Below are 15,289 nucleotides of genomic sequence, written 5' to 3'. Positions count from 1 at the left end.
CTTGCACTGTACAGAAGTTTGGACACCCACTGGACTTTGTGATAACCACCAGGTCTGTATAAAACTAATTCAACCGGTGGCTTCTGGAGGTAAAATTGCTGTCATTTTGCAAAGGTCAAGATAGTCACTTTTAGGTTGCTTTGCCTATTTTGAGACTTGATACAGGAAAAAAATTGCACACATTCTTCTTTGTTGGCACCCGTTGGTCTTGAACTTTAAGTAAAGCAAAAGCTTCTTTACTTGTCTTGTCAATATCATCCCACTTAGTTTTGAGGCTTTTGAAAATTGAAAATTTTCAAGAGCCTTGAAACCTACCTTTTCTAAACAACAACTTCCATACTTTATTATCATGATTCTATGGTAATGATGACTGAAAACAATAAAGTATTTTTTATTAAGATGCTTTTCTATTGCAACTACAGTGCTTTAAATGCACCTAGTGTTGAATACTGTTTTATCCTAGCAAGTACCATCAATTGTTTTTTTAACATTTCATTGTTGAAAAATACAAATTGTTTATAAATCAGCTGTCCCTGTTTTCAAGTAATTCCAAGAATCCTTTTTAAATTCCAAGAACCTTTATTTGCAGACAGTGTGGGTTGTTGAAAGAATAACAGCAAGTCTGTCTGAAGAACTTTCTTACTCCAATAAAGATGTGTAATATTTCGTCATTCCTTGATTTCTTGTGGGTGTGTTCCACAGTTAATTAACTATAAAATATATCATCTCTTCAGACTCCTATTTTTGCAGGATCTCAAAGGAAAGAAAAGAAAGCAAAGATAAAAATAAAAGTAAAAATGATAAAATACAAAAACACTATCAATGTTCACTTAAAACATATGAAAACAAAACAAACATATCAAATATCTATTTTAACATACTGATGCACTTCAAGTACACTCAATTTTCCAAATCCAAAATATTTGCTAAATTCCTTTCTACCCATAAGAGTAACAACATAATTACCATCTTCTCTTTTCTATTTAGATGCTGAATATTTCCCATTTTTATAGCTTATTTTATGCTCCCATATATTATAACAAATAGGATGCATATTAGGATTATAATTTTTTGGTATCTTGTATGAAAAATAGATAAACTTTATAACTTTATAAAAGAATCATTGGTTTAATTAACCATTTTTTATTGGTTTAACTTACCATATCAATGGTTTTATTTACCAAATCATTGGTTTAATTCACCAAAGTTTATCTTCATTATCAAATATCACAACATCAATTTCATGTTTCCCTCCTCCTTGTGTTTCGATAACAACCACATTCATAAAATGTTATACTCTGTTGACTAGTGATCGAACAAAAGAAAAAAAGCCAAAAAAGAAATAAATTTCGGGTACTCGAATTTGGTGTCGAAACAGAAACCGACATTTCGACAAATATTACATTTCGATAAATACCAAATTTTGGCTAGTCGAAACTTATTTTATTAGAAAAATTTATTTAAAAATGCAACTTTACATTTGTTGTTTTTTTATACTCGTATTATGTTAGAATTAATTTCACGTGTATCCCAAATTGAGATTTAATACATGATTTGGCGATATAAGTTAATAGCAAAATTTAACAGCTGGCAGATTTTCTCTGCAAAACAAGATTTTTTTTTAGGTATTTTGTGAAAATTCTTATAATAATTTGTGAAAGTTCAAAAAAATAACTGTTTTCTAAATTAGATAAAAATCTGTTTTTGGTATGTTTTTCAACTGAAATTTTGGTTTTTACCGAATTTATAAAAAGTACCGAAACCAAAATTTCGGTATTGTTCAAATTAAAATTTCGGCCAAAACAGAATTTTGGTCGATCACTACTGTTGACCTTTTTGTTAGTTTCCACTAACAACACTATCTTTCAAAACATGAAGGTTGATGAAACATTAGATTAACCATTCTCTACTAAGTCAAATAAAAAATAAGAAAAATCATAAAAACATTGTGAGCCCATTATTATATTAACTATGATATTGTTATAACATTGATATTATTATAACATTGTTAAATAAATGATATTAACTATGATATTGTTAAATAAAAAAACAAGGATTGCTAGGTAAAAAACGATTTATAAACAAGAATAACTGTATACAGAATTTGAAATAACTTAGCTAAAATTTTCTTAAATGTTTCCAAATTTATAACTTAGTTATTTTTAAATAGTAAAAAGAAATCATCGTAAAAAAAATAAAAAATAAAGAAAACAAAATGTTTTATTCTCAAAGCATCAGCTTTTTCCATAAAATGTCTTTGTATGTTAATGTTTGTATGTTAATGTCTTTTTTAATAAGTTGACAGTTAGTAGTTTTTTTCAGGTCCTTTCCAGGTCTGAAAAAAGAAATCTTATTGAAAAACATCTTTTATAAAATATTATTAAAATTAAAGTTGAATAATTAAATTTATAAAACATACTTCAACAAAGCAACATTTCCTAGTATAAGAAGGAGTTGTCGCTCTAATGTACTTTCATTAATGGCAGTTCGAAGCCAAACTCTTGCTAAACCAAAAAATAATAACATTACTATTATAATTTTTAAGTTAGTCAATTTTGAATAACATAAAAATTTTAGTTTAAACTATTGTTGGAAAATTAGAAGTTTAAACAACAATTTAGCTACTGTTGTTACTTGCTTAAACTTAAAAACTTTGCAGCTTCAATTGACAATCTGCAAGATGAGAATGAAATTTAATCATAAAAAAGATTAATATAAACTTCAATCAATATTCTGTAAGAATGTTGATTAAAGTTGATAATTGTCTAGTGGAGACTGAGACAGAAGCACTTTACTTATAAAATGAAGTCATCCATGTCAAGTTTAAAACTTAAATGTGCAACCAATCTGAAAAAAATTTTTAAAGTGCTTTATTTTTTAAAAAAAACAATATTAATTAGGGAAGAATAAAAATGGTGAGATGTGTTCTATATTATTTCAAAACTATAGATGTCATACATACACACCAAAAGTGCATGCAATTTTTATTTTTGTTATAGCATTCATATAAGTTTCTTTATTTCCAAATTAAGTATTCAAAAAACACAAATTAGAAATAAAAATTTTTTAAGTATAAAAAAAAAAATGGGTCAACTTTCTAAAGTAAAAAGTTCCAAGTATTATCCATTATCCAAATATCTAATTTAACATAAACGTAGTCAAACATTTGCATTTGAATACATTTAACAATTTTTACTTTTTGAAATAGTAGTTTTTAAATTTAAACAATTTTGTTAAAATATTTTTACCTTTTCCTGAATCGGTAGTAATATCTGGTAAAGTGTTGAAGTAGTTAAGTTCAGATGTTCCAAGATATTCTTTTACCACTGACCAAAATGCTGTAAAATAGAAAAAACGCATTTTGTTTTTTATAAGGCTTTCAATAATGCATGCATCGTTAGATATTTATAATGAATACATTATTGAAATGAAAAGTTTTCATGATTCATTTTGAGTACGGCTGGTGTGCTGAGACTAAATTAAGAAAAAAAAGAATGACAAATTTGAGTGGTTGTATGAATGACAAACTTTGAGTGGTTACATGAATGACAAACTTTGAGTGGTTACAAGAAAGACAAACTTTGATTGGTTATATGAATGACAAACTTTGATTGGTTACATGAATGACAAACTTTGAGTGGTTACAAGAAAGACAAACTTTGATTGGTTACATGAATGACAAACTTTGATTGGCTACATGAATGACAAACTTTTATTGGTTACATGAATGACAAACTTTCATTGGTTACATGAATGACAAACTTTGATTTGGTCTCTTTAAAACCAGCTGAAGTAGAGTATAATAGTTTCAAGGTAAATTTTCACTTAAAGCAAAAGAAAAACTTTTACTTAAATTTCTAATTTAACATAAAACAATTAAATTCTTGTAGAGTCATTAAATTAAAAAAAAAATTATCTAAACAGGCTATGTTTTTTTTCACCCAAAATAAAAATGTTTTTGAGGTTGTTAGCTTTTTAAAGATTATTACCATTTTACAAATTCTTTGAGTGTTTTTTTATTTTTATGCACCTTATTTTATTAAAATTATTATTTTATTATCTTTTTTAAAAATTTCCAACTAGTTCTATTTTAGTTTTTTATATTCTAATGAACTGAAATTAATCTTTTAATAAAAGTGCAAAGAAAGAAATTTACAAAGTGTAAAGAATAAAGAAAGAGTAAAATAAATGAAGTAAATAAATTTTTTTTTTTGATTTTTATTTTGAATTATTTGCTCATTTAAAAATTCAAAAATGTTTCAATTTTGAATTCCAAATTTGATAACAAGCAACAATTTTATTTTAATTTTTCATTTACACTTTGTCTACAGAAGAATTCTGATTGGTATATTTGGATAAGTTTTGGTAAAGTGACTATCCATCTGAAATATGAACTGATTTGTGAGGTTCATCTAAAACATTGATTCTTTGGCCAAGATTGACTATTGTATTGCACACATATCAATTGCTTCAAATTTTGAATTTTACAATACAATAACTTTTCTGCTCATTTAATTGTCCATCTGTTTCTTCTAGCATTATAAATATTTTAAGAATTTTTACTGTTATTTTTGACAATTCAGTAGATAACCCTACCACAAAATTGGTCAAAAAGTTAATAGCTTTCTATAAAAAAACTTTTTGAAAAACATCTCCATAAACATTGGTATTTTATTAAATCAGACATCAAAATATCTATGTTGGTATTAAGCAAATTTATATTAAATAATTGATCTACTTCACATACATCAATCTGTAAAAACATTTTAAATAAAAAAAGGCTTTACCTTGTTACTCTATGTTTAAAAAAATAAACAAAAATACTATTAATTTAACATCACCTTTAATTCCTTATTTGAATTATATATTTATTCCTCATTGATATAACTTCCTTGATACATGGATTCAGGCAGAATTTTGTTGAGCTAATTTTTTTTTTTACTAGCAAGTAGTTGTTTTTTTATTTCTGCTTCCTGTTTTTTTTTTTAAACTTGCTTGCTTTGTTTTGATTGATATTATCTTCTAATTTATAAAAGATTTAATCTACAGACAACAAAATTGTTCTATCACCTTCTCTTATCATGGTTCTATCAGTTAGTACGCTAGCAAATAACTTTTTTGAGACTATATAACAAAAAATAAATCATAACAAGCTATGTGTTGTTGTAAAATTTAAATCATTTAAATATAAAATATTCATTTTTTCAAAAATGTTTTCTTTCTCCCTCCAGTGTGGCCACAGACTACTTTATTATAGCTATGCTCATTATTAAACTTTTTATTCAGCACTAACTGCAATAATATAAATTACTATAAACAAAAAAATACTATATATATATATATACATATATATATATATATATATATATATATATATATATATATATATATATATATATATATATATATATATATATATATATATATATATATATAGAGAGAGAGAGAGAGAGAGAGAGAGAGAGAGAGAGAGAGAAAGAGAGAGAGAGAGAGAGAGAGAGATTCTCAATGTTTAAAAATTGTTTTATTTTCAAAACACGGTTTGAAGTTTTTTATTTATTATCAAAATGCTGTATTTGTTTTGACCAATCCACGGCAAGTATAAGTTACTTTTGCACAAGCACAGCTAATTTTATCAACTTATGTTGTTATCAACTCGTGTAAAATGGCGGACTACGATGGTTTAGATGAAAGTGTTCTTGTTCTCCTGTCTTCTAATCCGTGTAAAAGAAAGATACGTTGCTCAAAACAAGAAAAAACATTCAATTTCTTCATTCTAGTGGAGGAAAGATTCCTTCTTTATTGCGTAATCATAAAATGGGCTTTTGCAAAGTGAGTTTGAACAACATTATTTAATGATAAGGAAATAACCAATTAAAAAGACATATATGAATAAGTTAAAAAGTATTTTTGTATTTTATGTTCTTTTATGGATTTATTTCATAACGATACTTATTTTTATTTGCTTTATCTTTGGAAACTAATTATGCATTTTTTTTTGTAGTACAAAACATAAGGTTAGGTTAGGAATGCTCTTCTTTAAAAAGAAAAAATTGTTTCATTTAAAATTAAAGGATTTTGACGTTTAAATTTTCTAGCAAATTTGATTATCAAATTTTGTATTAGTTTTTGAAATTTGAAAAAATAAAAATAATATTAAACACATTTGGATTTTTAGGCACAAGAAATAACACCAGAGAACCTGTTGACGATTCATTCTAACTTTTACCAGCACTCAGACAAAGTATCACAAGATTCAGCAATTTTGGCTATGCTTGAAGTAGACACTGTTAAAAGAGCCAGAGTAAAAGATGATGTCAGGAAAAAGTTGACATATCACCATCAAGTACTTCTTAAATCTTGGAATTAAGTTACAAGTTTGTCAGGCCTCATTTTGTTCTGTGTTGTGTAAGTGCACCATTAATTATACTGCTTTTTTATGATAGATATTTAACCAGCTTAGAATATAATGCCATCATAAACTCTAATCACCATTTAATTACAGGCAGTTTTATAGCCAGATTGTAAAAAGTATAATTACTTGAATTCGTCTATAACATTATTAATAAAATAAAACCAAATAATTTGTATTCATGAAGTCAATTTTGTAAAAATAGTATTAATATCAAATTCAACAATAGCCTTATTTCTACTTCATTATAAGCTTATTCTTATTTTTATATAAGAGTTCTCTTATATAAAAATAAGAATAAGCTTCAGACTCCAGACAAAATAAGAAATATTTATACAAGTTCATGAACAACCATTATTACTTTTCAGATTTATTTCTTATTGTAATAGTATATTTCTGATTTAAAGATTATTATTGGTTTCATTTATTTAAAAAATATATATCTTATTTTTCTTTTTTAGCAATAAAGTTGGATAGAGTGTTAAAGATTGCCAATCACTGGTTCCAGCATGGGACAACCAGACTTGAAAAACGAGGAGGAATCAGAAAGTTAATGGCCTATGCAAGTAAGAGAGATGCTGTAAAAAAACATATTCAGACATTTACTTGTAGAGCTAGTCACTATGGACAAAAGGGTTCTCCACATCGAAAATATCTCCCTTCTGACTTAAATATTAAACTAATGCATAAACTTTACCTAGAACTAAATAACAATCAAAATCAGTTGATTGTGGGATATCATTTTTACTATGCAATTTTGATGTATAATTTTAATCTTGGCATTGGTCATCCTGCTACAGACACATGCTCTACTTGCCATGCCTTTAAACTGGCAATAAAAGATGTAAATCTCAGTGATGCCTCAAAACAGACCAAAACAGCTTTGTACATTCTCCATCGAAGAAAAGCACAAAAGTTTTACAGCCTTCTCAATGATATACGACCAAATGAGATAGCCATTTGCTTTGATATGATGGAGAATCTGGTTTTGCCAAAGCTGCCTATAGGAGAAGCCTACTATTTTCGGCAACTCTATCTTTATGTACTAGGCGTTGTTGTACACAGAGGCAATGTTAAAATGATTTTAACTTTTTCATCTGGTTGGAATGTGAAAATGGTAAAGATTCCAATGTGATTTGTTCAGCGTTACAGCATTTTTTGATTGCATATCTTTTTGATTCGTGTTCAAATGCATCAGTTCTTCGTTTATTTTCTGATTCCTGCTGTGGACAAAACAAAAACATAAACATGGTGTCAATGCTTTTTTCTTTGAGAAAGCAACATTTTAGAAATCTTCTTATCACTCATACATTCCCGGAACCAGCGCACTCCTACCTTCCAGCAGATAGAGTGTTTGGTCGTGTTCAGCAGGATATCAAAAAACATGAGCAGATTCTAGAACCTGATATCTATAGAGACATTCTCACCCGACATAAAAAAGTGATTGTTTTTGGTCAGGATTGGTCAGCTTTAGACTTTAAAGCAGAAGTAAAAAAAATTGTGAAAACAATAAAAATATTTAAAATAAGCGAGGGAAAAAAATCGATTATCAATTCCAATCATCTGGAAATAGCACAGTGCAGCTATCATTCTGAGCCAACCTTACATAGCCTACTTAAGAAAGGTAAGAAATGGGACACTTTTAAATCAAGCATCCTAGCAACAAAAAACTGTGTAAAAAATGCTAAAAAAAAAGATGTTTTTCGTCTCCTAAATGCTGTGGGTGCAGATGGCACAGTACACACACTGTATGAGACATTATTGAAAGATTCCAGAGAAGATACTGAACACTCTAGTGATGACGATATCTAACTATTTTTTTTAATTTTTAATGTAAAAGATAATACCTGTTATTTTAATATTTAAGAGAAAATAGTCCATAAAGTTATAAACAAAAAATAAGTTTTTTAACTAGAAATAAATATTTCACGATTTATTTAATTTACGAAAATAGTTAGGTATTTTAAAGTTATTTACTTTTCCATAACATCTGTTAGGTGGATATTCATATTTATAAAATAGATAAACAGCATTTTGCTGATAAGCAGTAATAGGATAAACAGCACTTTAAACGCAAATACAATTTTAAATAAAAAAAATAGGTATTTTTTTATTTGCCTAGGTTTTTATTATTAACATATCATTATATACTTTATGTGTATATAAATTAGGCAACAAATGGTTTTTAAATGTAAAAGACACCATTGTGCGGCACAAAACTTTATTTATCTCAATACCACAAAAAGGGATATACTGCATTTTGAAAATACACTTTTCATACATATATCTATATGTATGCATTGCGTATATATATATATATATATATATATATATATATATACATATATATATATATATATATATATATATATATATATATATATATATATATATATATATATATATATATATATATATATATATATATATATATATATATATATATATACATATATATATATATATATATATATATATATATATATATATATATATATATATATATATATATATATACATATATATATATATATATATATATATTATATATATATATATATATATATATATATATATATATATATATATATATATATATATATATATATATATATATATATATTAGTAAACAAAAATAGAAGTAAACAATTACTTTGTTATTAATCCCAGCAACAAAATAATATGGCTACTTTTGTTAAATTCTGCTTAATTACAGTTAAACAATATTATTTCTGTTATATTATCTCTGAGATTAAATGTTAACAAATCAAATTTATTTGCAATTACAGAAATAAAATGAAATAATTCAAAAAAAGACACCAACTATAATTTAAAAAATAAAAAATAAAAATACGCAAAAATATGAATAAAACAAATTTTTTACATATAAATTTTTTTTAACTTATTTTGAAAATATTTTTTAGTTTTTAAACTTACTTAAATCAATCTCTAAGAGCATCTTGTCTGTAATTTGCCTAAAATAAAATAAATGATATATAAAATATAAATTCAACATAATTTAACTATTAATTAAGTAGTGTTTTCAAAACTTTTTTGTCCGCAACTCCATTTTACATTTAAAAATTTCCAAAGAGCACCAAAAGTATGGGTATGTGAAGAAAACATCTCAGAGGGAGGGGGAGGGTGTGAAAACAATTTACATTCAGAAAGAAATAACTTTTTTAGTTTAATTGCACTGAAATACTCATTATATTGATTAATTGCAGATTTTTTAAGTCAGAAAATATTTTTAAAATTGTTCTTTCATAGATGACAAATGATCAGTTATGATTTTCTTAATTAAAACATTCAAACATGGCCTACTATATTACACAGCCGTGTATGTTACATTTTAGGGGCCGATTCAAAGAGGCCTATTTACGCAACAAAATAATGACAGTGCGATATTAAAAAAACATTAAATATATATATATATATATATATATATATATATATATATATATATATATATATATATTTATATATATATATATATTTATATATATATATATATATATATATATATATATATATATATATATATATATATATATATATATATATATATATATATATATATATATATATATATATATATATACAGTTGCGGTAGTGGTGTAGTGGTAAGAGCGCTCACTTTGTAAGCGAGAGGTTCGGAGTTCGACTCCCACCACGTCCCTGGAAGTACCGCGCTCAACTTCGTGTTTCGGAGTTTAAGAGTTGAGAGAGGGTTGCACCACGAATAACAACTAAAAAAAAAAAAAAACACAAAAAAATGAGTAGCCTCCTCGACTGTAGTGGCCCCCCTCAGGCCTTGGGTAGGTGAATAATCTAAAAAAAAAAAAATATATATATATATATATATATATATATGCTAATACTATTTTAGACAATTTGTTATTATTAGTAAAGCTGAATATTATGGTTAACAAATGTGTTGCATTTGGTTGTAAAACTGGATACAACAGTTCTTTAGAAGATATAAAAGTTGCTTCTTTTCATTTTCTGTTGAAAAAGCAACAGTTGCTATATTATTGGATTCGTTTTGTAAACCGTAGTGATTGGGTGCCTTCACCAAATTCTGTCTTATGTGAAAAGCATTTTAATGAAAAGTACATTATTCGAGGTATAAAATGCAAGTTAAATTGGAATTTAAACCCTATTCCTGAAATTTTCTTAAGCGAATGCTTAAAACGGCCTTCCACACTACCATCACCTATTGCTTTAAGAAGACCACCTAAAACTCGTATTTATCAAGAAGATGAACTTAGTTTTTTTTCTGAAAATGATAAAATAACTGAATGGAACAAGTTAAACAGTAAACATTCACCAGAAGGTTTTCAATTTAAAAAACACGTCAATTGTGTTATTTATTACAATTTAATATTTGATCCTTTAACACATTTTCTTTCTGTTCTTGAATCAATAAAAATTGATCATTGTTTATGTGTACCATTGCAATACAAAGGAAGTAATGTTCCACTTCCACCATGGTTAACTAAAGGTCATAATGCCAAGTTAACTAGTTTGAGTATGCTAGAAAATCTTGCATCGTACATAAAAAACATAGCTTCTTCTAATAGAAATATACTTCTTGAAGAAATAAACAGTAGAATATACTATAAAGCAAAGGGTCGACCGCAATATTCTGCAGATATGATAAGACATGCTTTATTATTAAGATATACATCTAAACAAGCATATGAAATTTTACTTGAATCATTTCCTTTACCTTCAGTTTCTTTATTAAATAAAATAAAACAAGGTGGAGTTGATGCAATAAAGGCTATTAAAACACTTCGTGAGAAGGGTTCAATACATGAAGATATAATACTAATTGTAGATGAATTTTATCTTCAGAAACAGACACAATATTGTAGTGGTGTCTATGTGGGTACAGATGACAATGGTATTCTGTACAAAGGAGTTGTTGCATTTATGATTGTTTGTTTAAAGAAATCAATTCCTTATGTTATAAAAGCAGTACCCGAAATGGCTTTCAGAGCAAATATCAGATTCTATTAGTTCTCTTTCTTTATCTGGTTTTAAAATTCGAGGAGTTGTTACTGACAATCATCAAGCAAATGTAAATGCATTTAGTTTACTTCATTCTAAATTTGGTAATCAGTCAAATTTATTTATTTATCATCCTGATAGTCCAAATATTAAAATATACTTATTCTATGATAGTGTTTATATTGTTAAAAATATCAGAAATAATTTATTACACTACAAAAAATTTGTCTTTCCATCATTTACTTATAATATAAAAGATGATGTCTATAATTTATTTTTTTATTTTTTTTTATTTTTGTTATTCACCTCCTCAAGGCCAAGAAGGCCACTACAGATGAGGAGGCTACTTAATAGTGATTATAACCCTCTCTCAACTCTATAAATCCAAAACACGAACCTCGACGAACAAGGCCGCTGCGCGGAGAAACAAGTTGAGCGCGGTACTACCAGGGACGTGGTAGGGATCGAACTCGGAACCTCTCGCTTATGAAGCGAGCGCTTTACCACTACACCACTACCGCAATTGTCCAGCTGGTTATATAACTTGGGGAGATTTTCATCTTCTACATTCTAAAAATGAACAACTTCAAGGTAATTTGAAAAAAGCTCCCAAAATTACATATCAAAGTCTCCACCCTGGTAATAAAAAGCAAAATGTTTCTCTTGCACTTTCGATTTTCGATGAAACAACAATTGCAAGTTTTAAAAGTTATTTTCCAGAACGAACTGACATTTATGGTTTTTTAAGTATTTTTTCAAAAATGGTGGACTGTTTCAAATTCAAAACAACAATTTAGTCCTAATAAACTTGGTAATGCAATTATTTTTGATGATGGTAAAACCACATTTTTTAGGCAACTAGCTGATTGGATTGAACTTTGGCAGAAATCTCCATTTTTTACTTTATCAAAACAAACATCATCTGCTCTTATCACAACCCTGCGTTCTCAAGCAATGCTTATAGACAAGCTTATCAACGAAGGATATTTGTATGTGCTTACTTCACGACTTCAAAGTGACCCTATAGAGTGTAGATTTTCTCAATATCGACAGATGAGTGGTGGGAGATTTCTAGTAAGTTTACTAGAAGTTCAACATTCAGAAATTATTTTAGCATGTCGGACTTTAATTAAGGAGAATGTAAATTTTTGGGATGAAGATTTAAAGAACAATTATGATAACCCAATTAATGATGAATTACTAATAACATTAGATTTAATCTCAAATGAGATATCAGAATTCTCTCACCTGAAACAGAAGAAGTTGCAACAACAATAGCTGGTTACATAGCAAAGAATTTAATAAAAAGAAGCAAATGTAGTAATTGTAAGTCTATGCTTGCTACAGATGCAAGCAATATAAATATTTGTCAATATCTACAAATACTTTCACGAGGTGGTCTTACTGTGCCTTCACTTTCACTTAAGGATTTCACATGTGGATGTTTTGCATTCTTAGATAATCTTTCAAATTTAATAACTAAACAAGGTGGTAATGTCAGAGATGTATCAAGCTTTGTTTTATCAAAGTACTTTCCAACAGTTTGTTTTACTTGCAATTTACACAAAGAATGGGGATTTAAATTTGCTTCTAAATTTATAATTAATATTTATTTTAACAATAAACAGAAGATAATCAATGCCACTGTACGAAAAGATGCTGTTATAAGTTTTAAAAGTAGACAGAGAGAAAAATAATATAAAAAAAAACAAATATAAATAGATAATAACATAAAAAATTATAATTAAAAAAAAACACAAATTTTACCTTCTTTTTTTTTGTAAATTCCCAGTGCTGTCAATTTAAATGTGTAATGTATAAATATATAAAAATATATATTATAGATACAAATTTATATATATATATATAATATACATAGATATATACGTTTATAAATACATAAATCGCTAGTATGAAAGCACAAAATGCCAGTTTTTTGTGAATACTTTTTCATAATCTTCCTACTCGTAATATTATATTTATACTATCTATTTAGTCTAGATAAGATATAACTATATGTTTTCACTATAGTTGCGCAGCCATCTTTTTTATAATAGGCCTCTTAGAATCGGCCTCGAAAATGTAACATACACGGCCGTTTAATATAGTAGGCCATGATTCAAACTATTTTCTATGATAAAATCATAAGTACTTAAAAACATTACAAACATGTCATTTTATACTCTTAATTTATCTTTCTAATAAATCCATGAACTTCATGCAAAATTATAATGTTTGTGTTCTCATCATGTATTCAATAAGAAACCATCAAATTTAATTGAGGAAACTAATTATTAAACCATTATATATAATCATTTTTTAAAAACCACAAAACCACAAATAATAGACTGGAATCTTTTCTAAAACCAATCAGAATGTTTTTATTTAAAATATATATATACTACTGTGATCAAAAAGTAAGGTGAATTTTTTTATAAAATGAAAAACCTTTATTTATTCTTCCAAATCTGTATCGTCCCCCTCAAAATAATCCCCCCCGGCCCTAATGCACTTTTGCCAACGTTTTTTCCAGTCTTCGAAGCATGCCGAAAAGTCCTCGGTAGGGATAGCCTTCAATGCGCGTGCCGATTCACGTTGGATCTCTTCAATGGACTCAAAACGATTTCCCCGGAGTGGTCTCTTGAGCTTTGGGAACAGCCAGAAGTCACACGGTGCTAAGTCGGGTGAATACGGTGGTTGTGGAGCAACATGGGTAGAGTTTTTGGCGAAAAACTCACGAAGAACCAGTGCTGTGTGCAAAGGCGCATTATCGTGGTGCAAAATCCAAGAGTTATTGGCCCATAATTCTGGTCTCTTTTTGCGAATAGCTTCACGCAAACGTCGCATAACACTTAAATAATATTCCTTGTTGACAGTTTGGCCAGTTGGAAGGAATTCGTAGTGCACGACACCACAATAATCAAAGAAAACAGTCAACATGACCTTGATTTTTGAGCGACTTTGACGTGGTTGCTTCGGTCTCGGCTCGCCTTTTTCACGGTATTCACATGATGATTGGTCGGTTGTTTCAGGGTCGTATGCGTAGACCCAAGTCTCATCGCCAGTAATAACTTGTTTGTAGACGTCTTGATAGTCAGAAAGCATTGCTTCACACGTTTTAACGTGACGCTCTTTTTCAAAGAAATTGAGAAATTTCGGCACCAAACGTGATTTGAGTCTGATGAAGCCCAAATGATCCTTCAAAATCGCTTGCACCAACCCAAATGATATTTCAACCATGTCAACAAGGTCTCGAATGGTTAACCGACGATTTGCAAGCACCAATTCTTTGATTTTGTTGATGTGGCAATCATCAATCGAAGGCGATGGTCGTCCGGAGCGTTCCAAGTCATCAACACGTTCTCGGCCTTCTTTGAAGTCTTTGTACCACTTGTAAACATTTTTTTGAGACATAGTCTCTTCACCAAAGGCCTTTTGCAACATTCGATACGTTTCAGCAGCAGAAATATCATTCCGCAAACAAAATTTAATAGCACTTCTTTGCTCAACAAAATTAGACATCGTGAAAATCGCCGAATGCACTTTTGGTACTTCAGAAACAAGCGTAAACAAAAAAAAATAATTATGAGTTTGACATGTAATTTGGCGCAAATGTTAATGACATTCCTACCAACTTAAAAATAAAAATGATTGGACGATTCGAATAGGGCGGGAAGTTTAAATTAAAAATTCACCTTACTTTTTGATCACAGTAGTATATATACGTTTAAAGATATATATTGTCATTTAGATTGACAATCATACTGATATAGAGAGCTGAGCTATATATATATATAAATATATATATATATATATATATATATATATATATATTTATACATATATATATTTACATAATAT

The 15,289-nt window shown here is 27.8% G+C and overlaps 1 protein-coding gene across 3 annotated transcripts in view; it reads right to left on the bottom strand.

Moving 5' to 3' along the window:
• LOC100213238 (sorting nexin-29) overlaps positions 1 to 15,289 on the bottom strand; it is a 46,711-nt gene that overhangs the window by 21,187 nt on the left and 10,235 nt on the right. For all 3 annotated transcript variants that reach the window (XM_065803165.1, XM_065803166.1, XM_065803167.1), the window contains 3 exons: positions 9,350 to 9,387; positions 3,249 to 3,338; positions 2,420 to 2,504 (listed from right to left, as the gene is read on the bottom strand). In XM_065803165.1, coding sequence (XP_065659237.1) covers positions 2,420 to 2,504; positions 3,249 to 3,338; positions 9,350 to 9,387 — 213 coding nt within the window. The remainder of the gene's footprint in view (positions 1 to 2,419; positions 2,505 to 3,248; positions 3,339 to 9,349; positions 9,388 to 15,289) is intronic.

Source organism: Hydra vulgaris, chromosome 08 (genome assembly GCF_038396675.1).
Source record: "Hydra vulgaris chromosome 08, alternate assembly HydraT2T_AEP".
Classification (NCBI taxonomy): domain Eukaryota; kingdom Metazoa; phylum Cnidaria; class Hydrozoa; order Anthoathecata; family Hydridae; genus Hydra; species Hydra vulgaris.
The sequence above is the reverse complement of the archived record's forward strand: the minus strand, read 5'-3'. Positions and strand labels throughout refer to the sequence as shown.